Here is a 16,338-nt window from a genome sequence, read left to right as displayed (position 1 = left end):
TTTCTTTATACAATTTTTTTGAAACGCATATTTTAAGCTGTAAATTGCTTATGAGACCATGGAACTTTTAAAAAAATCATTTAAATTTATAATTTTTTTTTCAAAAAAATAAGAACTTTTTTAAAAGTCGGACGGGTTACACCAATCAAATAATTTTTTAGGCCTAATGCCACAAATTAATATTGTACTATTAATATTTCAGATATTCTGATCCCTGAATTGATACATCGGCATCCAGTTGGAAAATAACAAAATAATCAGGCCAGTGAGGATTGTGGACTTGCATTGCATGCTACTCCACAGAGCGACATCATCGGTAACTAGATCTACATCTTTGAGTTCATCTTCAAAGAGTACTTTCTAAGTACATGAAAATGAAACTTTTGCGACCATTTTCTTGTATATTTTGCGGAGTCAAACATTATTCTTTGGACAAATTGAAATGCCACATTATTAAACAGACATATGTTGAGATATGTGCGGTCTTATCAATGTAAAAATGGCATGTTTAATCATAAAAACTTATCAACAAACAGAGGGCTACAAGGATATTTGAGTAGCCACAGTAAGCTATGGTACCATAAAAACGGCTTGAACACCAAAGAAAAACCACATCAGTGTGAATACTGCCAGAAATACTTTGCACGTAGGTGGTATCTCAAAGTGCACATCCGAATCCACAACAAAGAGAAACCTTATCAGTGTGAGTATTGTCAGAAATGTTTTGCAAATAGTAACAATCTCAAAGTACACATTAAAACTCACACCAAAGAGAAACCCTATCAGTGCAGTATTGTCAGAAATGTTTTGCATATAGTAACAATCTCAAAAGACACATCAGAACTCACACCAAAGAGAAACCTTATCAGTGTGAGTATTGTCAGAAATGTTTTACACAGAATAGTGTTCTTAAACGGCACATCAGAACTCACACCAAAGAGAAACCCTATCGGTGCGAGTGCTGTCAGAAATGTTTTACACGAAGCAACCTTCTCAAAGAACATGTAAGAACAACCCACACCGCAGAGAAACCCTATCAGTGTGAATATTGTCAGAAATGTTTTGCACAGAATGGGGATCTTAAAAGACACATCAGAACTCACACCAAAGAGAAACCCCATCAGTGTGAGTACTGCCAGAAATGTTTTACACATAGCGGGAATCTCAAAAAGCACATCAGAACACACACCAAAGAAAAACCCTATCAGTGTGAGTATTGTCAGAAATGTTTTTCAAATAGCAGCCAACTCAAAGCACACGTTAGAACACACACCAAAGAGAAGCCCTATCAGTGTGAGTATTGTAAGAAATGTTTTGCACAGAATCCAGCTCTCACAAGACACATCAGAATTCATACCAAAAAGAAACCCTATCAGTGTGAGTATTGTAAGAAATGTTTAACCCAGAATGGAGGTCTTAAATCACACATCAGAACTCACACCAAAGAGACCAAAGAGAAACCTAACCAGTGAGAGTACTGCCAGAAATGTTTTACACGAACCAACCTTCTCAAAGAACATGTAAGAACAACCCACACCACAGAGAAACCTTATCAGCGTGAATATTGTCAGAAATGTTTTACACGGAATGGGTATCTTAAAATACACATCAGAACTCACACCAAAGAGAAACCTAATCAGTGAGAGTACTGCCAGAAATGTTTTACACGAAGCAACCTTCTCAAAGAACATGTAAGAACAAGCCACACCACAGAGAAACCCTATCAGCGTGAATATTATATTGTCATAAATGTTTTACACGGAATGGGTATCTTAAAAGACACATCAGAACTCACACCAAAGAGAAACCTAATCAGTGAGAGTACTGCCAGAAATGTTTTACACGAAGCAACCTTCTCAAAGAACATGTAAGAACAAGCCACACCACAGAGAAACCCTATCAGCGTGAATATTATATTGTCATAAATGTTTTACACGGAATGGGTATCTTAAAGACACATCAGAACTCACACCAAAGAGAAACCTAATCAGTGAGAGTACTGCCAGAAATGTTTTACACGAAGCAACCTTCTCAAAGAACATGTAAGAACAAGCCACACCACAGAGAAACCCTATCAGCGTGAATATTATATTGTCATAAATGTTTTACACGGAATGGGTATCTTAAAAGACACATCAGAATTCACACCAAAGAGAAACCCCATCAGTGTTGAGCATTGTGAGAAATGCTTTGCAAAGAAAGGTGATCTTAAAAACACATCAGAACCCAAACTAATGAGAAACTGATTTAGTGCGAGTATTATTAGAAATGTTTCATCGGATATGACCTCACACGCACATTAATCCCGATTCGAGAAATGACATGTAGAGACTATCATATATAGTCCTGATACAGCAATAAACGATAACAATAATTGTTAGTAATAAAGCCACGATTCTCTGTGTTACATTTAAAATCTGTGTTACAAATTAATTGTACGATTTCCTTGATTTTCCACTATAAAGCACTGAAAAGCAAAAACAAACATTTTTTAAAAGGATACTCTTTACATGTGCCTTTTTTTATCATGCAAAAAGGGCCACTTGAAAATTGAGTTTGCTTTTCTATGGGGTTGACCCATAATTTTCATGTCAAAAAAAGGGGGGGCGGGTGAAATTTGTGAGGTCTGAAAAGGAGGGTCCGAAAATTTTTCGCAATAAGTTTTTTTGCATCAGCCACCTATTAAATAAGTGTTTATGAACGGTCCCTATTTGATATACAATATGTGTGACCCCCTGGGATGGTTAAGTCGTGGTAAATTATAGGTGGGGGCAATGATTTTTTGGCAACAAACAGCGGAGCGGGGGGGGGCAAATATATTTTCAATCCGATCGAGGCCCTTGTGTACCGGGGGGGTACTCAAGTTTGATAGAGATTTTGGAAGTGGACCCATAAATATACCAATTTTTCAAGAAATTTGGACCCAAAAGTCAAAATTTTCGGCCGAATTTAAGGGAAGGGGTATGAACGTTTGGACAGTATTTTTTGTGGGACATTAGAGCACATCAGACATCGAAATGCATTCTGAATACGAAGAATGTCCTTCAGATATCAAATAATTTTGATTTTGTGAAATTCGCAATGTAATACACATTTTATGGCAAATGATAAAAATTGATATTTTTGATATTTAACAGTACTCGAAGTAAACTTTATAAATCTGATGATTTATACTTAAAGTGTATGTATGTGGGATGAAAAGCCGATGATCAATTGAAAATTTTGACCTTTCGTATTGAAGATATGGATTTTTTTCACAAAACACCAAAAAAATTAGGTCTTTTTGGAAAAAACACCCCATATATCTTCAATACGAAAGTTCAAAATTTTCAATTAATCGTCGGCTTTTCCTCCCAGCTACATACACTTTAAGAATATATCATTAGATTTATAAAATTTACTTCGGGGACTGTTATATATAAAAAAATGTGAAAAATATCAAATTTTAATAATTACCTAGCTGGGGGGTTTTCAACCCCCCGAGCTAGGTATTGTTTTGCTATCCGATTCTTCTTTCTTACCTAGCTGGGGGGTTTTCAACCCCCCGAACTAGGTACTGTTTTGCTATCCGATTCTTCTTTCTTCTTCTTCTTCTTCTTCTGGCAACAAACTTCAAAATGCTTCTCTTCTTACACGTTACACTCTACAATTACGTAACTTGCACAGATGTATCGGCTATATCCAGTTCCCATATGGTGCAAACAGAATTGGGATCAAAGGTCATTAAAGGGGCATTTTCGGTATATAACCAAATATCTTCAAAATGCTTCTTCTGCCACATATTACAGCACAATGACGTCACTTACACATGTGCATCGGCTTTACCCAGTGCCCATACCTTACACACAGAATTGGGGTCAAAGGTCATTAAGGGGGTAAAATCTTACAATTATATTATCTAGCGTCTGTAAGGTATATGGGGATCAAACTCAGTGACAACAAATATCATGACCAAGGGCACATTTTGCAGGGGTCAGGTCAAAGGTCATGCAGAGGTCAAATTTTAGAAATGCATTTTCGGGACATCTGTAAGGGGTACGGGGTTCAAACTCACTGACAACAAACTTAATGACCAGGGGGAACATTTTGGAACATTTTGCAGGGGTCGGGTCAAAGGTTATATGGGTCAAATCTTATAATTTCATTTTCTGGACATCTGTAAGGGGTATGGGACTCAAACTCAGTGACAACAAATCTCATGACCAGGGGAACATTTTGCAGGGGTCATGTCAAAGGTCATGCAGAGGTCAAATTTTAGAAATGCATTTTCTGGACATCTGTAAGGGGTACGGGGCTTAATGCCAAGGGGAACATTTTAGAACACTTTGCAGGGGTCAGGTCAAAGGTCATCTGGGCCAAATTTTAGAATTTCAATATCTGGACATCTGTAAGAGGTACTGGGCTCAAACTCAGTGGCAACAAACCTTATGACCTGGGGAACGTTATGGAACATCATGCAGGGGTCAGGTCAAAGGTCATCTGGGGTCAAATCTTAGAAATACATTTTCTGGACATCTGTAAGGAGTATGGGACTCAAACTTGGTGACAACAAACCTCATAACCCTGGGAACAATTTGCAGGAGTCAGATACCTCCACAACACCAACATGCCCAGCTAGGTTTGTGGTCTATGACCACCATTTGCCACTAGTTACCCAGCTAGGTATTCTAATGCTATCCGATTCTGCTTTCTTCTGGCAACAAAAACTAGGTAATTTCAAAATGCTTCTCCTCCTACATGTTACACCCTACAATTACGTAACTTGCACATATGTATCGCCTATATCCAGTGCCCATATGGTGCAAACAGAATTGGGATCAAAGGTCATTAAAGGGGCATTTTCGGTATATAACCAAATATCTTCAAAATGCTTCTTCTGCCACATATTACATAGCACAATGACGTCACTTACACATGTGCATCGGCTTTACCCAGTGCCCATACCTTGCACACAGAATTTGGGTCAAAGGTCATTAAGGGGGTAAAATCTTACAATTGCATTATCTGGACATCTGTAAGGAGTATGGGGCTCAAACTCGATACAATAAATCTCATGAACAGGGGAACATTTTGCGGGGGTCAGGTCAAAGGTCATGCAGAGGTCAAATTTTAGAAACGCATTTCCTGGACATCTGTAAGGGGTACGGGGCTCAAACTTGGTGACAACAAACTTAATGATCAAGGGAACATGTTGGAACACTTTGCAGGGGTCAGGTCAAAGGTTATCTGGGGTCAAATCTTTATAACTTCATTTTCTGGATATCTGCAAGGGGTATGGGGCTCAAACTCAGTGACAACAAATCTCATGACCAGGGGAACATTTTGCAGGGGTCAGGTCAAAGGTCATGTAGAGGTCAAATTTTCTAAATGCATTTTCTGGACATCTGTTAGGGGTACGGGGCTCAAACTCCACAACAACAAACTTACTGACCTGGGGAACATTTTGGAACACTGTGCAAGGGTCATGTCAAAGGTCATCTGGGGTCAAATCGTAGAATTTCATTTTCTGGATATCTGTAAGAGGTACGGGGCTCAAACATGGTGACAACAAACCTCAAGACCAGGGGAACATTATGGAACATCATGCATAGGTCAGGTCAAAGGTCATCTGGGGTCAAATCTTAGAATTGAATTTTTTGGACATCTGTTAGGAGTACGGGACACAAACTCGGTGAAAACAAACCCCATGACCAGGGAGCATACCTCCACAACACCAACATGCCCCAGCTAGGCTTGTGGTCTATGACCACCATTTGCCACTAGTTCTTCTTCTTCTTCTGGCAACAAACTTCAAAATGCTTCTCCTCCTACATGTTACACCCTACAATTACGTAACTTGCACATATGTATCGGCTATATCTAGTGCCCATAGGGTGCAAACAGAATTGGGATCAAGGGGCATTAAAGGGGCATTTTCGGTATATACTAGTAACCAAATACCTTCAAAATGCTTCTTCTGCCACATATTACATAGCACAATGACGTCACTTACACATGTGCATCGGCTTTACCCAGTGCCCATACCTTGCACTCAGAATTGGGGTCAAAGGTCATTAAGGGGGTAAAATCTTACAATTGCCTTATCTCAACATCTGTAAGGGGTGTGGGGCTCAAAATCAGTGACAACAAATCTCATGATCAGGGGAACATTTTACAGGGGTCAGGTCAAAGGTCATGCAGAGGTCAAATTTTCAAAATACATTTTCTGGACATCTGTATTAGGGATACGGGGCTCAAACTCTTGTGACAAGAAACTTACCGGCCAGGGAAACACTTTGGAACGCTGTGCAGGGGTCAGGTCAAAGGTTATCTGGGTCAAATCTTAGAATTTAATTTTCTGGGCATCTGTAAGGAGTATGGGACTCAAACTCGGTGACAACAAATCTCATGAACAGGGGAACAGTTTGCAGGGGTCAGGTCAAAGGTCATGCAGATGTCAAATTTTCGAAATGCATTTTCTGGACATCTGTAAGGGATACGGGGCTCAAACTCTTGTGACAAGAAACTTACTGACCAGGGGAACACTTTGGAACGCTGTGCAGGGGTCAGGTCAAAGGTTACCTGGGTCAAATCTTAGAAATTAATTTTCTGGGCGTCTGTAAGGAGTATGGGACTCAAACTCGGTGACGCCAAACCTCATGACCAGGGGAACATTTTTGGAACATTTTGCAGGGGTCAGATACCTCTAAAACACATGCCCCAGCTAGGTTTGTGGTCTATGACCACCATTTGCCACTAGTTTGTCATAAAATTTAATATCAGAAAGACATTCTTCGTATTCAGAATGCAATTCGATATGTCTGAGGTGCTCTCATGTCCCACAAAAAATACTGTCGAAACGCTCATCCAAATCCCTTAACCAAAATAGTGTTAGTTTTTACAAATTTTCCCAAAATTTGGGAAAATTTTGAAAATTTTGGCTAGATTAAGGAAAAATTGGGCTGTTTTCCGAAAAAAATTGAGAAAATTTTGAAGAAAAGACCCATTCATATACCAAAATAGGCTTTGAAAAAGGGGAAATTGATATACCAGAAGGCCGAAAATGCTACCCATGTTTGCGCGCGGCACGTCCCCGTATGGTCATTTGTACTGAGCCCCCGGGCTTGTGTATAAATGCATCTTCGTTAGGGCCTACATCGCTTTACAGTGATTTGGTGGTGTGCGCCCGTAAGCGTATGGGATACAGGCTGTCACATAGAGCCACATGCATGCGCATCTCGAAATTGTACCAATCAATCATTTTCAGGCAGAGATCGTTGTGATAGACATCATCAACTACAATTTTCCTGCAACGAAATTAACATTTCAACTGCGCCAAGTCAAAACCGAGCGGGTCAACAATTTCAGGTAACGTTTTGCTATTGCACGAGCCAGTGGCGTAACTAGCGCCCGGGGCAAGAAACAAAATTGAAGCCCCTCCCCCACCCGAGAATATCTTGGACGCGGGCAGTGGCGTAGCTTAATATACATAGGTAGGCGTAGGTATACATATACATAGGTAGGCGTATATAGGACTGGCAAGCAAGTCTAGCGTAGCTAGGGGTTTATGGCACCCAGGGCTAAGGATATGCTCCCTCCCCCTCTTCATGAAACAATTGCGCGAAATTTTGGACAAATTATGCCTACCACTACTGGATGTTGAATAGGCCTATTGGTCTTAAAATATTCTCTCCATCGCTTGGAGGCTAGGGGCGCAGAATCTATGCTGAATTAGTCAATTTGGCGCCCCCTGTAGCGCCTGGGGCACGTTCCCCCCTGCCCCCCGGTAGTTACGCCACTGGCACGAGCTGATAACTGACTATCGACCTAATTAGGCTAATATTTAAATATTATAGACGAATCCAACGAGCCAAGGCATGGTCCAATATCCTGACCCGCATGCACCAAACAGGTGTTGTTAGTGCCCAATTGGGGGGTGGGGATTAAGGGGGTACTACAACCCTGTCCAATTTTGTGCCTATTTTTGCATTTTTTTCAAAAATTATAGATTGATGACAAGTAAAATCTGGTGACCATCCATCTCAAACCGCTCGTAAAGTCTGCAAATTGTATCAAGTTACAGTGCAAAATATGCATAGAGGTTGTATTCATATGTCCCTAATATTTGTCCGACATGTTTCTCATTTTAGTCCAGTCAAAGACCAATCTTTAATCCTATTGTTGAAGAGGATAATAAGCTTATACTTATCGCTCATTCTACAAAATCCGGTGCCAATCCACTATAAAAATTGAAAAAATAAAAGTTGTTAAAAAAGACCTGCTTTTTGTGTTTTTTAAGAGTAAATTAATGTATCACTACTTTCAAATGTAAAAAATTGCCAACACCACTTGCATATTTTTCTTTCAGGAAGTCATGATGTTTTTTAACACTAAAACTCAATGTAATGTGAGCTACGTTACCGACTATAAAATGGGCTGGTTTTACTCAATCCAAGGTCATAAAAACCAAACTAAAGATCACTTGAGTGAAATGTAAAACAGATTTCACCATTTCATAGAAGTTTTGAAGATGCGTAACGTAGTTCACTGGTTTTTAATGTGATTTGTTGGTTAATTCTAATATAAATGGGGTTCGACCACTGGTAGCTTTCACATATTATTAGGAAGTACATCAAATACATGTGCATACTATAGAATCCTGGTAACGTAGCTCACCAATCTTAACATGTTCGGTCGAAATTTCAATGTTTACATCATTTCTATGCCAAAAATGCTACAGTATCACGATTTTTACTGTGATTTTTAAAAACCTATGAGTGTTTCCTTTCAAAAACCGCAAACTACATTGATACCTCTGTTTTACTTCTTTCCAATAACGTGTGTTAAAAAGGGGTAACGTAGCTCACAGCGTTTTGGTGGAAAGTGCAATTTATTTTAGAATTACACTTGCCGTTTTAATCACTAAAAAATAATGTTGATAAACAATATGATGGTGCGTTATCTAATTAAAAAACAACAAATATGTAAAGAAATCGCATTTATTCAAAGAAAATATTCAGGGTTAGATGTGACACTTGAGCAGTGGAAACACATTTTTAGCAATTTTGGAGCCTTTGCCCCCCCTCTCGGCTGGTCAAAATTGGCTTGCCCCCCCCTTTCAGCTCGCCAAAAGTTTTTTACATGATATGGTTTGACTTAAACACCCATTTGAACATTTCATGGAACGCTGTCATTGAAAAGTACAGGGGTCAATGCACTTTCATACCATGTACATTTCAATGGAGGGCTTCATGTAATTACAAAAAACCGTGCCACGGTCACACACAAAAAAAGCTTAACACCCAAATTTCTTGTGGAGGTTCCACCTATGATTATCTTTATAGTTATGTCAACAAAATTTTCAATTGGAAGAGCAAATTTGAATTTAAAGGCCCTTTCAGTGATTTCACAGGAACATTAAAAAAATGGAAATTTGTCAGAGTTGCTTAGAAATAAAGAATAAGTCTACAGAATTTCATTAAACCACTTTTCCCTGAATACATCGACAAATTAGTCAAAAAACAGAAGTTTTAGAAAGGTTTTCTGCTTCAACTCAGATCGACTCGAGAAAATCGAGATTTTCGTACAGTGCGCCACCAATCGACTGGAAAAACTTCCTAGTCCAGTGTTTCTAACACGGGGAAGTAGAGTCTAAATTGATTTAAAACAGACGCTTAATTTTTGTAGTAGAAAACAAAATAAGCAATTAAAGGTCACCGAGGCAAACTAACGGTCAATTCAAATATGAAAAACAGTTAAAATTGTGTAATTTGTTTAAAATAGTAGCTACTGATGTAATAAGTAGTAGAAACAATACGCAACGCGTGTTGGTACGTGGAGAGTGAGCTTCTTTCGATCTCGAGTCGGACTTTTGTACTGTCAGTATCAAAAGTCCAGAATCATGCAAATGCTTTATTTTGTCTAAAATACACGGCTTTCGACCGAACCACTAGCAGGCTATGTTAGCACATCTATGCCAATTACAAAGGTACCAAAATCTGAATTTTGATGATTTTATGATCGTCCGGATGAGCAAATCACTGAATGGGCCTTTAATGCAAAGCACCCTAATTTTGACATAAAATGACTGTTTCCAAGAACAAGGATGCTCCAAATCTTGTACAACTTTCAAAAATGGATTATGTGGCATCAATACCATATAAAACAACACCATCAATAGAATAAGCCATAGAATAACATTTTTGATGCAAAATTATATTTTTTAGACCCCCTGTCCGAATAAGTTTTTTGGCTGGCACTTCATTTTTTGGCCGATTTTAGTAAAAAAAAAAGGTGTCAAAATGCTCAGGAGATCATCCTGCATCAAAAAAGCCTGAGCCCTAAGGAATCTGACACATCATGGTTGTATAACCCAGTACTACTTTAACCCTAACCCGCCTGAATACTACAAAATACTACTTGATATATGCGCTGTTCGTGCATGCATCCCATGTGGTGTGATGACGCAATCGCCCTAAGTGATATATAGGCAAAGTGCCGCCGACCGAGTGCTTGGCATGCGAGGGGTCTCGGGTTCGAATCCCACCCAGAGCAAACAACTTCTTTCCTTCTTTTCTCTCTTTATTCTTTCCTTCTTTCCCTTCCCGTCGCCAAAAAGCCCTTAGGGGGTTAGGGTTAGGATAACCGCTTTCCATGTAAGGTAAAGCAAAATAGCACTTTCAATGAGTGATAACTCATAAAGGAAGCATCTTTCTGTATTGATTGCGAATTTCCGGAAAGTCCACGCGGCGAGTTGTGAATTTCCAGAAAGTCCACGTGGTGAGTTGTGAATTTCGGAAAGTCCATGAGGGAGTTGTGAATTTCCGGAAAGTCCGTGCGGCGAGTTGTGAATTTCCAGAAAGTCCACGTGGCGAGTTGTGAATTTCCGGAAAGTCCACATGGCGAGTTGTGAATTTCCGGAAAGTCCATGTGGCGAAGTTGTGAATTTCGGAAAGTCCAAGATTTTGAACCAAAAATGCAGTTTTGGTCAAAATTCAAAAACTGATTATTTAAAAAATTGATACCATTAATGTTTTCTTTGACTCATGTCCATTCCATAATTATACTTTACCATATAACTAGATATCAGCCTTGGTTTTAAATATTGCAATCAATAGTTATTACAAATACCATTAATACTGTACAAATTTGCCTAGGCATTATGTGTTTTGACTTTGGCACATAAAATTATATTTTTTATTTCAAGAGTAGTGAGATATGATTAGGTTTCTTTTATATTAGTGGTTGCTTGTTTATCACATTTTGTTTATCAATTGACTGATTATGTGTTGTGCCCCTTTGTGTTGTGTTTTTAAATTTTTAAAAAAATTTAAAAAGTTTTTAAAAAAGTGTTAAAAAAAGTTTTATGACTTTTATTTGTATAACTCTTTGGGATTTTATTTATACTAGAAGAAGAGGGCAGCCTATGCACAGGCGACAGTAGCACTGCCTCTATATATTAATTCCCAAGATTGCAAGCCCGAGAGAAATATATAATAAACAAGGACTCAAGCAAATTGGAAACTGATTTTGCTGATTTTGGACTAGCAGCTTTAAAAAAAACAGTACTAAAAATATACTGTGACATTTTTAACTCACTGTTGGGACTTCATCATAATGTTACTGTAACTCGCCACCAGGACTTCATAGTGTTAGTGTAACTCGCCACCGGGACTTCATAGTGTTGCTGTAACTCGCCACCGGGACTTCATAGTGTTACCCATGGGAATATCTAAAAATAGCCTGACTCTGTGGGGGGTAACTCGCCTTTTTAACTCGCCTTTACCTAACTCGCCCATATTGTAACTCACCTAAAACATGTTCTCAATAGCTGGTAGGGTGACCTTGCTAATAGTTATAGTCAGAAACAGGTATTTTGTCATGTAGTCCCTGGCAACCCAGTCTCCTTGTGGCTTACTCACAAACATACACGACAGAAACTGGCTGTGAAGGAGCCTAATGCATGTAAACAACTTCCTTATAACATGTATAATAAAACCCGATTTTGAGTATAATAAAAAAAGTCATGCATATGCAAAATGAAGCAATTACCTATTGCTAACTTGGTAAAATGCATACCCGTAGCCCAATCTTGTACATCATAGCACCCAGTTTTGGTTTGTGGTTTCGAAATGTTGCAATTAAACATTAGTTCTTTCAAATATGAAACGCTAAAACCCAAATCTAGAACAATCATATATTTATTATTTAGAAAGATCCCCAAGACAAAGTACACCCAAATTAAGTGTCAATTCAGAATTATCCCACCATGGTGGAAAAATGGGGTAGGTTGGTCGGTAATTTGTTTTTCTTTTATACAATGTTTTTTAAACACACATTTTAAGCTGTAAATTGCTTATGAGACCATGGAACTTTTTAAAAAAATCATTTAAATTTTAAATTTGTTTTTTGAAAAAAAATATCGGTCGGGTTACGCCAATCAAACAATTTTTTAGGCCTAATGCCACAAATTAATATTGTACTATTAATATTGCAGATATTCTGATCCCTGAATTGATACATCGGCAGTTGGAAACTAACAAAATAATCAGGCTTAATACAGAAGCGAGTGAGGATCGTGATCTTGTATTTTATGCAGCTCCACTGAAGGACATCAACGGTAACTAGATCTACATCTTTGGGTTCATCTTCAAAGAGTACTTTAAAGTACATGAAAATGAAACTTTTGCGACCATTTTCTTGTATATTTTGCGGAGTCAAACATTATTCTTTGGACAAATTGAAACGCCACATTAACAGACATATGTTGAGATATGTACGGTCTTATCAATGTAAAAATGGCGCGTTTAATCAGAAAAGCTTATCAACAGACGGTGGGCTACAAGGATATTTGAGTAGTCACAGTAAGCTATGGTACCATAAAAACTGCTTGACTGACGTCAAAGAAAAACCATATCAGTGTGAATACTGCCAGAAATGTTTTGTGTATAGGTGGTATCTCAAAGTACACATCAGAGCTCACACCAAAGAGAAACCATATCAGTGCGAGTATTGTCAGAAATGTTTTGCACAGAGTAGCCATTTCAAAGAACACATCAAAACTCACTCCAAAGAGAAATACTATCAGTGTGAATATTGTCAGAAATGTTTTGCATATAGTAGCCAATTTAAAACACACATCAGAACTCACACCAAAGAGAAGCCTTATCAGTGTGAGTATTGTCAGAAATGTTTTACACAGAATAGTGTTCTTCAAAGGCACGTCAGAACTCACACCAAAGAGAAACCTTATCAGTGTGAGTATTGTCAGAAATATTTTAAACGGATTAGTGTTCTTACAGAACACATCAGAACTCACACCAAAGAGAAACCCTTTCAGTGTGAGTATTGTAAGAAATGTTTTACCCACAAATCTGATCTTAAAAGACACATCAGAATCCACACCAAAGAGAAACCTTATCAGTGCGAGTATTGTCAGAAATGTTTTACAACTAGCAGCAATCTCAAAGAACACATCCGAATCCACACCAAAGAGAAACCTTATCAGTGCGAGTATTGTCAGAAATGTTTTACAACTAGCACCAAACTTAAAAAACATATCAGAACTCACACCAAAGAGAAGCCTTGTCAGTGTGAGTTTTGTCAGAAATGTTTTGCAAATGGCAACCATCTCAAAAGACACATCAGAACTCACACCAAAGAGAAACCCTTTCAGTGTGAGTATTGTCAGAAATGTTTTACAACTAGCAGCAATCTCAAACAACACATCAGAACTCACACCAAAGAGAAGCCTTATCGGTGTGAGTATTGTCAGAAATGTTTTACACAGAGTAGTGTTCTTCAAAGGCACATCAGAACTCACACCAAAGAGAAACCCTTTCAGTGTGAGTATTGTAAGAAATGTTTTACCCACAAATCTGATCTTAAAAGACACATCAGAATCAACACCAAAGAGAAACCTTATCAGTGCGAGTATTATCAGATATGTTTTACACAGAATGGTGTTCTTAAAAGACACATCAGAATTCACACCAAAGAGACACCCCTTTCAGTGTGAGTATTTTCAGATGTTTTTGCAAATTCAGCCGTATCAAGAACATGTCGGAACCGCGCACAAACCCTATCAGTATGAGTATTGTTAGAAATGTTTCCAATTACCAATGTGACCTTAAAAGACACATCAGAATTCACACTAAAGAGACACTCCATCAGTGTATGTGACTGTCAGAAATGTTTTTCACAGAATGGTGTTCTTAAAAGACATCAGAATTGACAACCCATTCAGTGTGAGCATTGTCAGATATGTTTTACAACCAGCAATCGTCTCAATGAACACATCAGAACCGCATTAAAGAACACATCAGAACTCGCAACAAAGAGAAGCCTTACCAGTGTGAGTATTGTCAGAAAATTTTCACTTACCAATGTGACCTTTAAAGGCACATCAGAATTGTGTGCATACTGTATACTGTTTTTTGTGTTAGGTTGAACATAAACATTTGGGCCAAAACCCCCGTTTTGTGGGATTTTTTTTCCAAAAATGAGCATTTTGCCCAAAATTGACCTCACAGATGGATTCATCAAGTCTTTGTTATCCTAAATATGTATACTTTTATATACTTTAGACAAACAATTTAGCAGTAAAGAGGCCCAAAAGTTTCCATAATTCCAGGGTTAAGACCACCCTTATAGTCCGGCTGCCAGTGGGTATGACATTGTTTTGTTGTCGATATAGTTTTGTTTTTGATGTATTTTGCTCCTTAAGACCACCAACTTCAAAAATACGTTTACTGGACCTGTGTCAGCATTAAGCATTTTGAGATATGGCAGGTCAAAGTTCATACAGCGGTCAAAATTCAAACTGCTCAAATGCTATTGAAAAGTTCTCCAAAGTATTCCTGTTGTCATGATGATCCTTCTGGAAGCAGAAAGGTTAAAGGTCACCACGTGGTGACAAAGGTCAATGTCCATTGAATCATACATAGACCCAGAGGATGATTTAAGCACTTCCCACCACGCCACTGTGTTGACTTGCGGTTAGCACAGCTGTGTGAGTGAACATGACACCGCTGCTCGCACATTGCATTGGCGGGCATGGTTAAATTTGAATTTGGACTGATATATTTACAATAAAAATGCATTCAAAGTGCTAGTCGATTTCACATTTTATGTTACCAACAGAATGTGTGAATTATCCTTTATGCATACACCACTTTTGTTCTGAAATCGACCAAGTAATAATGACACACGCACAATTCTTAAACAACATCTTTTGCACAGAATTCAATGGGATTTGAAAAGTAAAGTGGCAGTTGAAACTAGTGATAACACGTTTGCAGTGCATGATGGGGCTTCCTTAAATCATCCTCTAACATAGACCTGACCCTTTTTGCTATATTACCATGGTTACCCGTGTAAGGATACAGAATGCAAACTATTATTTTTCTGGATGGATTTTCTATGATGGAACAATTTGAGAATATTTTGGTGAAGATCGGAGCATTTTTAAGGTTTTGGCTCCTGAGGTCAATTTGTGACCTTTTATAACTCCAGAAGGATATGTCACAGATAGGTAAAAGTATACTTTTTTCAGGATTGCCATATGACAAGAGGATTAATTATTTGGAGACCTTTTCAACAGCATTTAGTAGTTTGAAGTTTGACCTCTGGGTGAACTTTGACCCGCTATATCTCAATGTGCTCAATGCTGTGTATGGTTCTTTTGTAAAAAGGAGATATTGGCTTTCAATTTCTACTTTGTGCTGTGTACATTCCCCCTGAAAATTCAAATTATTCTAGATACACTTGAGGATGAAATATTAACTTTCAGTTCTCCAATTAAGGGGTGGGGTATGAACGTTTGGACAGTATTTATTGTGGGACATTAGAGCACATCAGACATATCGAATTGCATTCTGAAAACGAAGAATGTCCTTCTGATATCAGATAATTTTGATTTTTTGAAATTGGCAATGTAATACACATTTTATGGCAAATCATTAAAAATTTATATTTTTGATATTTAACAGTACTCGAAGTAAACTTTATAAATCTGATGATTTATACTTAGAGTATATGTAGGTGGGATGAAAAGCCGACGATCAATTGAAAATTTTGACCTTTCGTATTGAAGATACATGTATGAAGTTTTTTCCCCAAAACACCAAAAAAAAAGGTCTTTTGGGGGGAAAAATCTATATCTTCAATATGAAAGGTCAAGATTTTCAATTGATCGTTGGCTTTTCCTCCCAGCTACATGCACTTTAAGAATGTATCATTAAATTTACTTCGAGGACTGTTATATATCAAAAATGTGAAAAAAATCAACTTTTTATAATTTGTCATAAAATTTGTATTATACCGTGAATTTCAAAAAATGACAATTATTTGTATCAGAAA

The 16,338-nt window shown here is 38.0% G+C and overlaps 1 protein-coding gene across 1 annotated transcript; it reads left to right on the top strand.

Moving 5' to 3' along the window:
* Window positions 1-7,254: 7,254 nt before the first annotated feature.
* On the top strand, window positions 7,255-15,970 carry LOC140162442 (uncharacterized). The gene is made up of 2 exons (XM_072185682.1): window positions 7,255-7,347; window positions 12,476-15,970. The coding sequence occupies exon 2, from the start codon at window positions 12,650-12,652 to the stop codon at window positions 13,994-13,996; it is 1,347 nt and encodes a 448-aa protein (XP_072041783.1). The 5' UTR covers window positions 7,255-7,347; window positions 12,476-12,649; the 3' UTR covers window positions 13,997-15,970.
* Window positions 15,971-16,338: the final 368 nt, after the last annotated feature.

This window comes from Amphiura filiformis, chromosome 10 (assembly GCF_039555335.1).
Source record: "Amphiura filiformis chromosome 10, Afil_fr2py, whole genome shotgun sequence".
NCBI classification, from domain to species: Eukaryota; Metazoa; Echinodermata; class Ophiuroidea; order Amphilepidida; family Amphiuridae; genus Amphiura; species Amphiura filiformis.
This window is presented reverse-complemented; position numbering and strand designations above follow the sequence as displayed.